At 37.0% G+C, this 16999-nt stretch overlaps 1 protein-coding gene across 5 annotated transcripts in view; it reads right to left on the reverse strand.

Moving 5' to 3' along the window:
• Nucleotides 1-16999, reverse strand: part of LOC124262070 (septin-7-like) — a 191339-nt gene that overhangs the window by 151332 nt on the left and 23008 nt on the right. For all 5 annotated transcript variants that reach the window (XM_046696531.1, XM_046696513.1, XM_046696521.1 and 2 more), the window contains one exon: nucleotides 3805-4081. In XM_046696531.1, the coding sequence (XP_046552487.1) occupies nucleotides 3805-4081 (277 nt within the window). The remainder of the gene's footprint in view (nucleotides 1-3804; nucleotides 4082-16999) is intronic.

Consider the following 16999-nt stretch of genomic DNA (forward strand, 5'->3'; position numbering starts at 1 on the left):
AATCTATGTGCCAAGTTTGGTGAAGAAATAGTGAATGGTTTTAGAGTTCTGCTCCGGAAAAGAGCACAACCACCAATTTCAGTCTATGTCAAACTTGTTGCCATGGAAAAGCCAAAAATATTTTAATCAGAATTCTAAAATTACCAAAAGGCACCAGTACACCACCAGATCTATCTATGTGCCAAGTTTGGTGAAGAAATATTAAACGGTTTTAGAGTTCTGCACCAGTAAACACAACCACCAATTTCAGTCTATCTAACTTGTTGCCATAAACGCCAAAAATATTTTATTCAGAATTCCAAAACTACCAAAAGGCACCAGTACACCACCAGATCTATGTATGTGCCAAGTTTGGTGAAGAAATATTGAATGCTTTTAGAGTTCTGCTCCGGAAAAGAGCACTACCACCAATTTCAGTCTAAGTCGAACTTGTTGCCATGGAAACGCCAAAAATATTTTATTCAGAATTCCAAAACTACCAAAAGGCACCAGTACACCACCAGATCCATGTATGTGCCAAGTTTGGTGAAGAAATATTGAATGGTTTTAGAGTTCTGCACCGGAAAAGACAAATGTGCACGGACGGACGGACGGATGGACAGAGTCCATTTTAATACCCCCCGCAAAACGCGTTGCGGGGGATAAAAATTAGTGAGAAGGACCTGACATAATTTGTGGGGTGAAGCTGATATCAAGAGCATCCTGATGACCATACCTCTGTCGATTAAAGACTTACTTCTCTTAGACTATCTAGAGATCAGTACTCGCATCGCAAATACGATACTCTTATCTCCAGTACATGACATTTCATATCAAAGGTCTTTGTCATGTCTTACCATGTCTGGAAATGAAGTACTAGTGAAGGATTGTAAAGGGTTGTTTGCCTCTAAACAAGTGTCAGGCCCCTAAGGATCGGAAAGGGTGCCATATCCTAACCCTTAACTAACCCTAACCCTTAGGATCGTAGACTTGCAGCAAAGGGAGACTGAGCAATAATCGTGATATAGCGCAGTAGTGCAATAGCAATAGCGATAATTGTTCTGAAATGAGCCGCGCGGGCTGTGCCAGGTAAAGTGCACTCAAGCTAAGAAATTCACCCATCTCTATACTGAGTCCAAATCATGTTTCCATGTATAAGACTTGTTCCGTAGTGCCACAGCCGGCCAGGGTCTATTAGCGTGTGTTGGTTCACAGTGATTACAAAGACGGTATAACATGTATTCTCAGCTCTTGCGGTACTGTCACTGCACATACCTCTCCCTAAATTCTAGGAAAAGCTGGTGGGTGGTAAATTCTAGGATAAGCTGGTGGGTGCTACTAAAATGGAATGGATTTTCCGATTCTGCAATTTAAAATTATACACTGAACTAGTACAAGTGTGCTCCATTACATGTAAAATTGTCCTGAATTGAAAGTGTATCAGTTTATTAACGTTTTTTTATCAGTAAATTCACAGGGGTTTAAATTAGAGATTTACAGAAATCCCATATTTCACACTTAACTATGAACTAAAGTGTGACAATTAGTTCGGATTATCCACATGGTCACGAGGCTCCTAATTTGCTACAGCTATGTTCATTGGTCATTTGGAATTGTCAAAATACAAATAGACTTAAGTATCATTGGCTGAAAGTTCATTTTGAATAATCCAAGTGTATATTGTAGAGAGAAATTTCACCTGAGAAAGAAATTCAGCCTGATTCAGCACAAACACCTACTCTCCTTGAATTAACTGTTATTTGTTTTGCCTATTTCTACTGGTGCAGAATAACAATGATATAGCAATGTCATTAATTCAGTTACAGCTTGGCATGTAGTTTAAGAAAATTCAGATGGGGCGCCAAGGTTTCTTTTAGACCCATTGGAACTATACTGCCCTGCAGGAATGATCACAATGAAGGATCTGCATCCTGCGAAGTTAGGCTGCTCCACTGGATGGGTGGGAAGAACTAGAAGGTACCCCCTCCATAGGGTCAACATTTGTGTCATGTGACAACTTCTTGCTGTCAAAGAGTTCAATAGTGTATTTTAGAATGCAAGACACTCCCTCTCTTCACTTGAGATGACAATTTAACACTCGTCTTTCTAGCCTCTTTTGACTTTGGTGTGATCAAGGCAATCAAAGTTTTGGAAAGTTTTCTTTCGATATATCCTTCCTATAGGTACATCCCACCTTCGATGTGCCTGTTCTTTGCACACATAGCACGAGGATCATCTGTGATCTGACTACTGCCACAGTCAGAGCAACTACCGCCTTGTGCATATAGTTGCAACAGCTTTGGCATAGGGTTACCTCAAAACTAACAAGATAAGTTGGCAGTGAACAGTACATATAGTGTGATGGCTGGATTATGAATTCCGAAGTACTGTATGTCACACAAATCTATTGATATCAAAATACTTTTCTTCGTGTGAAAAAATCTTTTTATCATGGTCATGGGATAAATACAATCACTCACTTGTCAATGTGGTCCTCATGTTGACAATTATATATGAAAATTCACTTTTTCGCAAAAAATTATGAATAAACTTGGTCTCAATATTATGACAAAATACCTATTTGCCCCGATATGTATTGCCCATTGTTTTGTCATCATTTGATTCCTCGTTACACTTATTGCTCATAAATAATAGATGTCATGACTTTTTGGAAATTTGGTCCCTTGAGATTCAAACAATAGTAATCTTGTATACAATAAGCCAGGTCATCAATGAGAAGTTAATTGGTGATCCAACTACATGTAACTGATCCAACAACAAACCAGCTGCCGCGACCTTTCTACTATTGTCGGTGAGTTCAAAAGGCAGATTAGTGATTTCTACGGAAGAATTAGCACATGACATTGACTTAACTCAATCAAATCAGAAACAAACGTTAATGTCAGACTTTTTTCAGGAGTGAGTTCATCTTTTTGTATATTAATAAGGTTCAAGATGGCGGCATGTACAAGTATATCTATCGATTGCCGATAGAGTTTGTTCATGGATTTTAAGAGGTAAATGTATTTTCTATTTCATTGTGCTAGTATTGAAATGTGTTCTCATTTGTATAATGTTTGTTTCCATTATCCATTATCTATGTCACCTAATGTATTGTTGTGCTATATTTAGATATGATGTGCGGAATAAAGGAATTGTTCAATATTGAATCATCTTTTTTTTTTCTACCCTCATAGACATCCCTATGTCTCGAATACATCGATAAGCCGAATCTTTTACTTGGTCCCCAGCGATTCGACTCATCGTGTCCTCATTTGACTGTATATGAAAATTCACTTTTTCTAAAAAAATTACGAATAAACTTGGTCTTATAACATACATGACAAAATAATTATTTGCAGATATGTATTGCCCATTCGCTATGACTATATTGATCCTAGATTATTCTTAGCTGTAGAAATAGATGTCATCTTTTTAGTTTGAGGATGACCGTCCCAATGCTAGCCTCATAAAATGAATCAGGACATCATCACAAGAGAAAATTTACATCACACCTACAATATTAAAACCAACAACAACAAAATACCAGATTATACATTTTGTAGGTGCAGTATCTCCAAACATAATTCCAACAAACATCTGAAGTCATCATGGCCATGGAACATACCTGATCAGATATATTGAACAAAGAAACTTGACCTGAAATTGCACAGAACAAATTTTCATGGAGCTACACATGATTGAATTTATCTGACAGATTGTCTTTAGAAAAAGTCTTGAAGGAGCCTGACAAAGTTGAATTAAACTTGCCCCAGCATATATGTCATGCAAATATGACCATGAAGGTAAGATTTAGTCACTTACCAACCACCATCAGTGTGAATTCAAAGCCTCTCTTCACAGACTTCCTGTACACCTGATTTGGGAGATTGGCAAAGCCCACATATCCTTCCAATTCTTTGTGTGTGTCACCATACTTTTTCTCTCGTTCCTTCTCTTTATCAAAATCAGTATCTCTCATATATTCCTTTTCCTTCACCCTTTCCCTGTCATATCCAAGACGAGCAGAAGGGTCAAACTTTGTGGTTGGTCCATCTCCACTCCCCCCACGAAAAAAGGCTTCTCTTTTTGCTGCATTCATCTGAAACAAAGAAGCATCTGTATGCTGTAAACACCAATCTATGTTTGTGAGAAGAGCAGATATGATGCCTATATTAAAAGAAAAAAAAAGCACAAAACATAGAGTAACAGGTCAGTCTGAAAAAACTCAGCCAGAGGCTACAATGTACATGATGTAAGATCTGATTTGGCACCTTCAAGGGCATTTATTTACTCATTTTCTGAATCTAATAATGCAAAGGTGCCACTTGTGTTAATCATATAAGTATAGCTATCCAGCTACAATTACAAAAAAAAACATAATATGTAACTAGGGTATAACACAACACACAAATGTCTAGAATGACAATAAAAATATATAGAGAACAAGCAATAAAAAGTTCCTGTAAAAACGTCCGGTACACTAAAGTACCTGATTACTTTACAGGACCCTTCAAATTAGTAATAAGGGGTCCTCTAGATTTTATAAATACCCTCTGCAAGTTTGGTCTAATGATATCAAGTTTGTTTAAGAATACATAGATATATAAGAAGTAAAAAATCAATTTAGATGGAAAGAAAGGAAGGTATGTTTCAACCTCTATGCATCAGTCAGAACCTAACCAAGTAGACAGTTAATTGTTGTTGGAACAACAATTGGCACCTGAATACATACCATATAACAGTATGGTAGTTCTGAGTCAGTGGCTCTCCAGTAATAGTACAATACAAGTTTAAGGGTGCTTAAACAGTGGTTCAGATGTTTGTGAGCAGTTTGACTTAACAACATGAAGGTAATTTTTCAACTGTGCTAACATATCTTCCCTGACAAGATAAATATGCCAATCATACACAGTACAAAGGCATTTGAGGAGGCGTTTCTACATCTAAACATGGTTATACAGATGGCATAATGTGATAGTGAAATTGAATCCTGAACAGATTTCTCACGGAGACCTATCTCATGCTGTATAACAATCATCATCATCTTGGTCAGAGTCTTGCGACTGACCCGATTACAAATGGTACTGACGGACTCCAGGATAAGCTGTTTATGCAGTGACTGAGCTAGATTTTATCTTGCTGAATTTAATTTATCTGTTGATACAGTTGGAACATTGTCCTCTCCTTAGAGAGATCAGCAGTGGCAGTGAAGGATGATGAGAAAGTTGAGCGCACTGGAAACCTGTAGGTCCTATAATGGGAATTAAACCGATCATGATTGCATATAAGTTTAGAAACCTGTGTAGTTACCATACAGTTAATGTGGTTACAACATTATAACTGACAAGCCAGAGCAGTCTGATTGGTCCATGTGGCACCCTGTATGGTTGGATTGCCTTGACAATGAATTCATCAGGAGGCTATCTGTCCAGAAGGAGGTGTACAGCTGATGATACCTCCTCTGCTTGAGAAGATAGCAACGCTCCCTTTCATTTCGGAATCCCTTTTCTGTCTCCTGGAATAATGCTGACAGGCAGGAGTCAAGCATTAATAAAAAATCTCTGTAAATGTCTACAGGTAGATGTGTTTTGCATTGTAGGCATAGTCAACTGAGGCGTAGCAGGACATGATTCTGAGCTCACTTTCGTTTTGGCAGCTTCCAAACATTCCACAAAAACCTTCATGGACAGAGGGGCACATAGCTTGCACTTGCTCTCCTCAGTGCAAGAAGCTGCTCAGTTCTCTCATCAGAATAAAAACGGCTGGACTGCAGACAGGTTGATTAAGTGGAAACCGATGGCATGCTGGATTACAAACACCTAGACAGATCACTAATACTCATGTAATGTGTCCCAGAGCATAGTCCATAAACTAGAAATAGAAGAGCAACTGTCAACTGAACAAACTAGAGACAATATCCAAGTGCTAGGCAGGGAGGTCCGCATGAAAAGTTGATGCTACCCTTAGCACATAAAAGTAAGAATTGAGGTTTCCCTTTTTGCTCAAAGACGCAAGTGTAGGCTGAAGGTGTAATTACTTATATTTGACGGCAAAGAGGACTTCTGTTGAATAGGTTTGTTTTACTTCTGTAACATATACAGTATTAATGGTAAGAATTTTGTAAGAATTATATCTATCTTTGAACTTCATGCTCTAGATCCTAATATCTACTCATCAATATCAGAAATAACAAGCATTGTCACTAAGGTGACATAATCCCCCGCCACAAATTATCAAATCAAACTTATAAAGTAATGAAAGTTTAAGATGAAGTTAAATGTCAACAAAAACATTATCTTGCTCTTTAGTTGTTCAAACACACACATATTTTCAAGACTGACTTTGACCTTGACATGAATGTCATAGTGTATGAAATATGCAAAACTAGTACTAAAGAAATTGCTTATTAAAAACATCCAAGGGAGGTCTTGAAAGTCTATGAAGAAAATCCAGAGAACCGTTCTTAAAATATCTTGCTGACAATTCAGGTTAACATTCTGAAATCTTCATAGTGTCGCCTTGACCCTACAAATTATGTGAAGGTCACCAAAATTGACTGGGCCCTGGGCCTTCCCTAGATGAGGCTTGGTGTCAAATATGAAGAAAATCCACTGAATATTTTTTGCGATATCTTGCTGACTATCTTAACAAGCAATTTAACATGCTGAAATCTTCAAAGTGTCTCCGGAACTTGAAACTTAAGAGGTCACCAAAATCGACTGGGCCCTGCACCTTCCCTGGATGAAGCTTTGTGTCAAATATGAAGAAACTCCAGTGAATGGTTCTTGAGATAGCTTAACATGCAGGTAAAATGTGAAAGTCCCCTTGTGACCTTGAAATGAAGGTCAAGTTTACCAAACCTGACTTGGACCTTTCTCATAATGTGATGAACCCAGGTACCAAATATGAAAAGAATCTAGTGAACGGTTCTTAAGATATTCCAATTGGTACGTACGTACGGACGGATGGATGGACTTAAGATATTCCAACACGCGGCGGGGGATAATAACCCAACCAAATGTACCAGTCAGCATATTCGGGCTCGAATCATTAATAAATTTATCCCTAATTCTACACAATAATACCAAAGCATATTTTTAACATCAATACAAACTAAACTGCTCTGTGTTGTATTGCCATGAAAATTACCCTAATTTTGTATTTGAACTACTAATAGTAATACCCAAATTCAGTTTGTCCACAAATACTTTTGGAATTGTTGCTAAGTAGCACTGGAACACTTTCGAGCATTGAAGGATTTCTATGTAAAAAATTAATTTCACTGATGACCAAACCTGAACCGCTTTGAAATGTAACCATATAAAGAGCAATATTTAATACCGTAGATATACTGTGAAACCCTTACAAGCCAGACTTGAGTGAACATAAGGATCCAAATACCATCTGACTTGGTTTTGTGTATTGTGTTCTTCTGTGATTTTCACAAACAAAGTAGTTTAACTGTTCAGCACAGCAACCAATTATAAAATTCTTTGACAAGAAATTTTATCCTCTCCATTGCAAAACCTCATAAAATTTTATATAAAATCATAAAGTTTTTTGTTTTTTTTGCTGCAGTCAATTTTTCTACCCAGACTGGACTAAGGGACAGGTCATCTATATCGGGGTGAATGGGTTAGATAAATCAATGGGACCACCATAACATAGGACCATCTCTCAGTAACAGTAAAAAAAAGAAGATATTTGGTAATCTCCTCTCTTCAGAGAGGGTCATAAAAAAAAAATGTGCCAAGGCACGTTGGGAAAGTCATCCGAAAATTTGACAAGAATCAGCATGATTAAGGGAAGTTAATTATTTTTAGTACATTTGTGCATCAAAACCTCTGACATTCCACGTTATAAATGGCTAGTCCATAATCTCTAAACATTCTGAAGTGGGACAAAAAAGAACTTTGAATTAAATTTAAATATTTCCTCCTTATGGAGGACTTTCATTTCATATATATGTATATCTTGATGTTGAGTGTTACCATTACTCGTCAGTCGTGTGAGCATTTCCTGTTTAGTATTTAAAATATGTTTAATGGCATAAATGTTCAATGGGATTGGGCAAAAGTTATCCAACTGAAGTGGTCCTCTCCCTTATACATATATACTTACACTGATTTATTAATGTTTAACATGTTTAAGATTACAAAGTAACAAACTGTATTATGAAAAACAGAAACATGTTTTAAGGAACATACATACCATACATAGATGAACACATTATTCTTGTAATCAACATAAGTGTACAACTACAGTTATAAGAACACTAATGCAGATAAACCTAACATGTACCTGTATGTACTTTAACTTTTTCAGACAGTTTGTGATATAATTCTGCTGAAGAAAAACATATGACTGTTGCTTTGGGTGTTTATGAAACAAGTAGTCCTATCTAATGTTAATATTTCATACAAATACCATCAGTACTGTACATGTCAGCTCCATACTTGAGAGCTGTATATACATGTGTATTTTGAAGCAGACCAGACCAAGCCAGGGATAATTGTGGGTTGTTGGGATAGTTGATTAACAGAGTTATAGGCATAAATAAATGGACAGTATAAAAAAGTACTGCACGTGACATTTAACCAAAAGCTAAACCATTTTTCATCATGTCCAACTTGAAGATATACACAATAAAGTCTTGATTTGAACACAAGTAAACTAATGTCAATTTACTGATTTTGTAATTTTCTTTAAAGCTAGTTCAAAGACATTTTTTGCAAATTTATTTTTACGAGATTGTTGTTGTTAGCCATTTCAAGAATGAAGATGAACTAGACACCCTCATGCTGAGCTCACTTTTTAAAACCAACCTTCTTGGAACACTTTTTCAAGGTGGGAACACAGTTATGTTCAACCCATCAACCAGGGTTGAACCATTTGTACAGCTCAGGGAACTATTTAGAAAGAGGAAAGTGAAGTTGGACTAAGGATACAAGCAATAAGGCAGCTTGAGATTTCCGCAGTTCTGTTTTTCATATGGTGAAAATATAAAATTCATAAGAAACTAGTGAGGATATCTTTTATATCAATGCATGCTACCTATGTTGTAAATATAAGACACCCACCCAAAAAATACTGAAACTTCATTGAGTGTCACTGCTGCTGCTAGCAAACAAGTGTGTGTTGTAATCTTCTTGTGCAATAGTGTTCCAAAATGTGATGGTTGCTGCTAACGCCACAGCTCTCACCTATCAAATTAGTGCAGAAATTATTCCAAACATTTAGGCTAAGAAAAATATTTTTGAAGTTGATTAAATTTTTCAATCAACTTTTACTTCAAAATTCATTATTTATTTAACTGAACTGATGTTCTGCGATGTGAAGGAGATAGAGAAGATGAATTTATTTATGTCTGTGATATGGTGTACTCTCTCTCACTAGTCCATGGTTGTGTTATTGTCACAATGAAAAGAGCAGTAATAAGTCTCTTCACAGTGTTAATCTGTCACTTTGACAGGGATGTTGGGTGCTATGGAAGTCATATTTGTCAGGCAATTCTAAAATAAGAGCAACAATCTGATTGATGTCATGTTTGTATCCCAATGGCTGATACTTGATTTAAACATATTTATTTCCAAAGAAAGGAACCGGATTGGTAAACAAGCATAAGCTTATATGAATACCGCTCCGGGATACAATGGAAGGAAGAGTAAACATGTCATGATGAATGTACAATGTGAATGATATATAAATGTTGCAAAAGCGAGAAATAACACCAATAATTGTTAAACAGTATATATCATATATAGAAATTATTTAGGATGATACTTGTTTTCTATACAGGTGGAGCCACAGTACAGTCAAGAAGACTAGGCTTGCAATGGCAAGGATACAAACTAGGCTTCGACATAAGATAATAGACCCTCTTGACTGAAGTAGGATGTAGATGTATGTACTTATTCAGGGACTGGACTATTTTCAGGAGTTACAGCTCCACCTAATTCAGCTAGTTGATTAAGACAGGAAACCTCATGTTTGTAAGCCAACCTACAGGGCTCCAGATAACTCTTGGGGATGTGAGTGTACTTACACATCATATTGCAAGTGGAGGTGTACTGAGAATTTTGAGGAGTACTGACATATTTTTGTGTGAGCGAGTTGGTGATGTGGTTTGTCTGGACGATTCATCGATCACTATTTCCAACCATGTATTTGTATTTGAAGATGCGTGAGAAATAACTGAGCGACCGTGTGATGCGAGAAATGTCAGGTCCAACAGGATATAAATTGGAACAGTGTAGTTTTTAGCCAATCGAAAAATAGTGACGCATATCGTTGCATGGCAATGCAAGGGATTCCTACTGTCGGGGTTTCCTCGTGTCAAATCGTGTTTCGCAAAAGAAACTTGACAAGTCTTTATCCGAAATAGATTTCCATTTGCACGATACGCACGGAAATTAAATGTTAGACGTACAAAGGTATTTATGTGCATACACCATACGCTTGAAATCTTATATTATGTCGTACTTAATTGATTTTGAGGCGTACATTATGCCTGTACGCCCCTTATCTGTAGCCCTGAACCTAGCAATATGTGAAAGCCTTCGTAATCATTATGATCATTGGGTTGGTAGCAGAGTACACCAATAGTCCTTGTTGTACCCATTAATGCCGAACGCCAGGCAAGGACCAACAAGTACCATATTTTAATGGCTTTTGGTATGATGCAGCTGGGGATTGAACCTGTGACCTTCCCTCTCCAGACCGACACTCTAACCACTAAAGGCGGTCGAATTACAATTGGGACAGATGTGTGTGAATCAACTTTTCCATAATTACTGAGAGGGATTCTATAGCTTTCAAACAACAATAATAGTAGCTCAATCACACATTTTTTTTATTGGCCAACATGTAGCGATTAGTAGGGATTAATTAATTGATATGTTTTGACCATATTGACAGTGTTAATTTATCACAACAATGACCAGTGACCACATTGCTGTCAAACTGAGTGTTTAAGAGTGCTTGGTATTATACTGCCTAGCTCGGATGTTCCATTTTGCCCATCTCAATTTGGTAAATAACACAAATTCAAGTAAAATCACTCATTTAAAGATTCATGAATTGATATGGTTCATTTCACCTAAGTGAATTGTGAACGCTCTGGTCTAAATGTTAATCCAAATCAGGAATGCAATCCATAATTTCTTGTCAATCTTCGCTTTGAAAATCTTTCTATAAATGTACTGGTGGAAAGATATATATTTTGATGTTGGTACATTTGACAGACAGACGTTCAGAACATTATGTTGTAACTTCAGTTGCGGGTTGTAAAATGTCATGTACAGGATTTGCTACTACACATCCAGTATTGTAAGCAGCTCTGGAGAAAGTGAAGATGGCCATGAATGTCCCTTCAGTCCACTAATAAGGCATTGTCCGCTGTCAGTGACAGTGATAAGATATTATGTATTGTGACGTCACGATGGTTGTCGGACGTGTCTCGGAGAGCTCCCGTCTAGGCATGGTAAGTTTTTCTACTTTGGTTGAAAATGGAAGTGTACCAGCTGTTTTAAAAGTCACTATCGTAAACATCACGACCATATTAGTCGACCAGTGTGCTTTTCATTAAAGGATGGACAATCTTTAAGACGATTTTGGACAGATTGTCTGCAAGCCAGGATTGGTATCATTTTCCATGTTCAGCGGCCATGTCAGTCATAACATGACAGGACAACACGATCTCAGCTGTGACGTTTCATATACTACATGCTGTCTGTTAAGGTGAGAAGCAACCACTATACTGGGTAATAAACTATATCCATATTGTGCACGAACTACTAAAATATATGGATAGCTCTACATCTAAACGACAACGAGACGAAGTGTCAACATCGCCCGAACAGATTGACGTCGACTATAAACGCCAGTGTCAAGCGAACTCTGTATCGGATATATCAGACCCATCTTTTAATATGAGTGAATCCGAGACATCGAACACTTCTGTGAACATGGATAATTTTGCAGAAAAACTTGTTCAGGCCTTTCAAAATGAAAATGTATTGAAAGTGATAGGCTCAGTAGTAGCCGAGGCGCTGCGCCCTATGATTCGAGAAGAAATCGAACAATTGACAGCCAAAAATCTGGAACTGGAGGGAAAGATTGATGACCTAAACTGTAAACTTAAAGAGAGAGATACTGTTATTGAGACATTAACTGAGAGGTTAGACCGAAGTGAACAGTTCTCTCGCAGAAATAATCTACGGTTTAGTGGTATCACTGAGGCAGAAGGGGAAAATACCGATAGGATTATAGTTTCACTGGCAAAAACAATTGGGGTTGACATAAGAGAATGTGACATTGACATCAGTCATAGGGTACCCAGACGTCCCACCATCCCACAAGAAAGTCCACGCCCAGTGCTTGTGAGATTCATAAGCAACGCCACTAAGCCTCTGCTATTACAATCCCGGTCAAAACTGAAGAACGTAAGGGCACCGGAAAAACCAAGAGTCTTCATAAATGAAGATTTAACCAAAACACGAGCCACCATAGCTCGTGATGCACGTCAAATGTTTAATGACCGCAAGTTTGAATCTTCCTGGGTCACAGGAGGGGTCATCTTGATAAAGCTCAAAGATGGCAGGGTGAAAAAGGTCGCAAACCCCACTCAGTACAAGGAAGCCTGCGATTCCACAAAACTTCTAACACCTATTAGTCTTAGCCAAGAGAAGGGCGTGAAATCATAAATAAACGCTCATTGGCTCAAGAGATTTCGTGCTACTTTGTATAGTTAACATATATGTGGTGCTTTGCCTCAGCATGCATCTAGTTTGTTAGTGCATGCAACGTTGACATGATCTATGCTCAGCATTTATCATGATCATTTCAAAATGTGTAACAATTTGTCATGTTTTATCTTAACGCAACAAGTCCAACGTCTTCGCCTACACGCAGTCAAGATGCTTTGCATTATTCCCGCGTGCAGTTAGCAATGTTTTCACTCGCTGATGAAGCGTTTCTATACAGTATATGAGTGTCTTCAGCTTATTCTGTGCTGAAAATGTGTTTACGTACAATGTTTGTCTCCGGACCGGTGTCATGATATCATGTGGTTGTCATGTGTTACGTCAGTACAACCGTTCACTTCCTCGCTGAGTTACAGACAAGGTGCTTCTCATGTTTTACATGTGCAGCGTTTGATATCAAAAGTGGGTCATGAGATATCAGTGTTTACGCCCTCTGACAAAGTGTTACCATACCTCAGTGTCCTGTGCGTCTGCGACATGTGTGTTTTATGTCATGAAAGTTTCTTAAGCATCGTGGCTATTTGAATTACACGTTCTGAAGACCTCAATAAAGTGATATGATATTACGAATATATCATGTCTTACCACACGTGTATTGATCTATAACGTCACCAAAGCGTGTGAGATTGTTTTAAATCTTCATGCAGCATTATTGCAGTACTGTGTATTGTGCGACGTTGTCCATGGAACCATGAGTTTGTTTAATGTATGCTGAGTGTCTTTTATTGTTTGTTATCTGTTGTTTACACATGGAGGTACAAAAGGGTAACGGTCCGGTAATTAAGTGCATAGGATGAGCTGCTCGATATGACAGATATGTATATGTGTGTGTATGCATGTATATATGCGCAGGTGTGTGTGCGTGCGCGCTCGTGCATGCACACGTGTGTGTATGTATGCGAGTATGTATGTATAGATGTGGGTATGTATGTGCATGTGTGTGTGCATGTATGTGCATGTGTGTGTGCATGTATGTGTATGCATATGTATATATCTGTGTGTATGTGTGTGTGTGCACATGTATATGTGCGTATGTATGCGCAGGCAGTATGTGGAACACAAGTCCACATTATGTTGAGTAAATGTTATGAATCTTTCCAAGGATTAATTTGTCATTCTGTATTCAATCCAGTTATACTATTTCTATGCGTAGCTGTCATAATTCATAAAGAGTAACTTACTTCAACAGTTGTTTGATATCCCTTGCTAATACTTATCTCATACCGCTATCTCTCTCTAAAAATATTTTGTCAGGTATAATCCGTCCTCCACATTTGTTTTACGTAACAGACGCTCGTGCATCCTGAGCTGCATGCATAGCCGAGATTAAGATGGGTCACCATACAGGTTCAGTAAACAGATGATGTTCTTTGTTGTTCTATTTTCCACTGTTCCTTTTTCTGTTACAGATGAAAGATTCCACCTGTAACCTGATTTTATTTTTCGTTTATTTATATTTTCTTACCTTTGTCGGATTATCTACTTGGATTTCTGTCAGAGAGATACATTGTTCAAGTTATCTACTCATTAGCAAACAGATATGTTTGCCTTTTTCTCTTAACAAATCAATAGCTTTAAATACACAATTAAACTGCATTTCAGTTGTATGTCGGAAATTAGATCAGTTCTATTTTCTCACAAGAGAACCCACCCAAGTTTTTACGTTTAAATTATTCGACAATGATTGATATTGTACAGTATAGACAAGTGGTGGGTTCCTTTGTTTGTCATATTTAAAACAAATCTGCCAACAAGCTTAAAAATATTTCCTATTCTTTACTACTTCTTTGCCTATACAATGCCAAAGTCACCTTGGTAGCTTCTCTTATTCTCTTGATCTGCGGTGATATTCATCGTCACCCAGGTCCAACTAAAAATAATGAACTAAACATAATACACTTTAATGTGCGTAGCCTTAAAGATAAAATTGACATACTTGAGGCAGAGTTCGGATCCTACGACGTCATATGTCTTACTGAGACATGGTTACATGATGGTATAAGTAGTAGTAATGATATTTTAATTCCGGGTTTCCATTCACCTCTAAGAAATGATAGACAGAGCAGGGCCGGGGGTGTCGTCAGTGTACGTTAAAAGTAAAATGAGTTTTGAATAATGGAAAATTTAACTGAGTTTGAGGCGAATAAAAGTAAGATGTAACAAGAAAAATGGAGGGAATACCCCAGCTGACAATCATAAGACATTAAAGATCAATAATTGAACCAGAGCTCCAGATAAGATTTAGCTCATGTGGATAAAAGTATTATGATGTTGAGTGGGTATTTTATTTTCCTTTACCCACTGCTTTCAAATAATTGTCATTTTACAGGTGACGTTAAAAGTAAAATGAGTTTTGATACCCCTTTAGTCGGGCTTGACATGTGGATAAAAGTAAGATGTAACATATAAAGATCCAGGGATAATACCCCAGCTGACAATCATAAGACATATAAAGATCAATAATTGAACCAGAGCTCCAGATAAGATTTAGCTCATGTGGGTACTGTACCCACTGTATTTTTTTGGAGTGGGTATTATGAATGTTGAGTGGGTATTTTATTTTCCTTTACCCACTGCTTTCAAATATGTGCGTATTTCAGTCATTTTACTCACCTAAGTATTATGTCATTGAGTAAGTTTACTAAGCAGGTATGTTCTGCCTTATGTCATACCTAATCAAAACCAACTTAAATATAATCGAAATGATTTCATAAAAAATCACTCATCCTATACTGACAGTACAACACTAGTCCTATACTAACAGTACAACTTGATAGCAATCGACGTCTTTTTCATTACGCAAGCTATTTTTATAAATATATTCTGTACGCATTTGTTTTAAACTTTTTGAATATCTAACATTTTAAATGCGTAATTGGTACGCAACAATTATTTTTCAATGCGTAATTGGAAATTTTCTATGCGTATTTTACCCGGATACACAGCTTATCTGGGCCTCTGATTGAACAAAATTCACAAACAAGTTCAATAAACATCTATGCAACTATGACATGCACACCTTTCGAGTCTCAATGAAACACATGTATAAGCTTAATCAATTCTGTTGAGCAGTTTTTGTGGAGAAGTGGATAGACTTAATCCCCTATTTCACTATCATCAGAGAGAAATTCAGGAAACTTTATCTAAGTTCAAAATTCTCTAAACATACAAAAAATTATAAAATATGAAAACAAAATATAAGATGCACACCTTTAGAGTCTCTATAAAAGACATATATAAGCTAAATGAGTTTTGTGTAGTGTTTTTTTCCGAAGGCCAGCTGGCCGGACACCGAGGGTAACCCTATATGCCCCTGCCATATATGTCAGGGGCATAAAACGGAATTACCTAATAGGAACGTTCTATCGGGCAGACAAAACAGAAGCTTACTTGGATTTAATCGAAGATTCTATCAATAACACTGTTGATCTTAATATGGACACAATTGTAGTTGGTGACTTTAATATTGATTTTCTTGCAGACATAAGTTATAAAATTAATCAATTACAACTGCTATTTGGATTTACACAACTTATAACTGAACCTACAAGGATTACACCCAGTTCTAGTACATTAATTGATCGTATTTTTGTTTCAAGTGTTAGCTCTGTACTAAAATCGGGTGTTTTAGATCTTGCATGTAGCGATCATTGCCCTGTATATGTCACCATCAATGAGTCGATTGCAAAATCGATTAATTACAAGAGAAAAATATATAATTATACTCTAGCTGATTTTGACGGTATTAAAAATGCCTTATATACTCTTGATTTGCATGCTATCTTTGCCTCTGAAAATATTAACCGAATCGCAAAACGATTTGACTGGTGCAATTCTTAAATTATGCGATAGTTATATTCCAAATAAGGTCGTTACGATAAGGCCCCGGACGCCCCTGATGATGAATAGTGAGGTAATGAAATTGATTCAGAAACGCAATCGCCATCATAAAATCGCAAAAAGGCGTAACTCATCATCTGACTGGGCACTTTTAGATTGAGTAGAAATAAAGTTATATCCGCGGTAAGAAATGCAAAGAAGATGTACATGAATAAAATTGATGAACAAATAAATAATGAACATGGTACAAAAACATGGTGGCGTTTAGTTAAGAATTATATAAAAAGTAAACACACCACCAATATTAACACTTTTCCTTCGATAATCCATAACGATAAACTATATGATAATAGTGCTGATATAGCAAACATTATGAATGATTTCTTTGCAGATCAGGCAACATAAGCTGCTCC

Source organism: Haliotis rubra, unplaced genomic scaffold (genome assembly GCF_003918875.1).
Source record: "Haliotis rubra isolate DU_JTF1 unplaced genomic scaffold, ASM391887v1 Scf12, whole genome shotgun sequence".
NCBI classification, from domain to species: Eukaryota; Metazoa; Mollusca; class Gastropoda; order Lepetellida; family Haliotidae; genus Haliotis; species Haliotis rubra.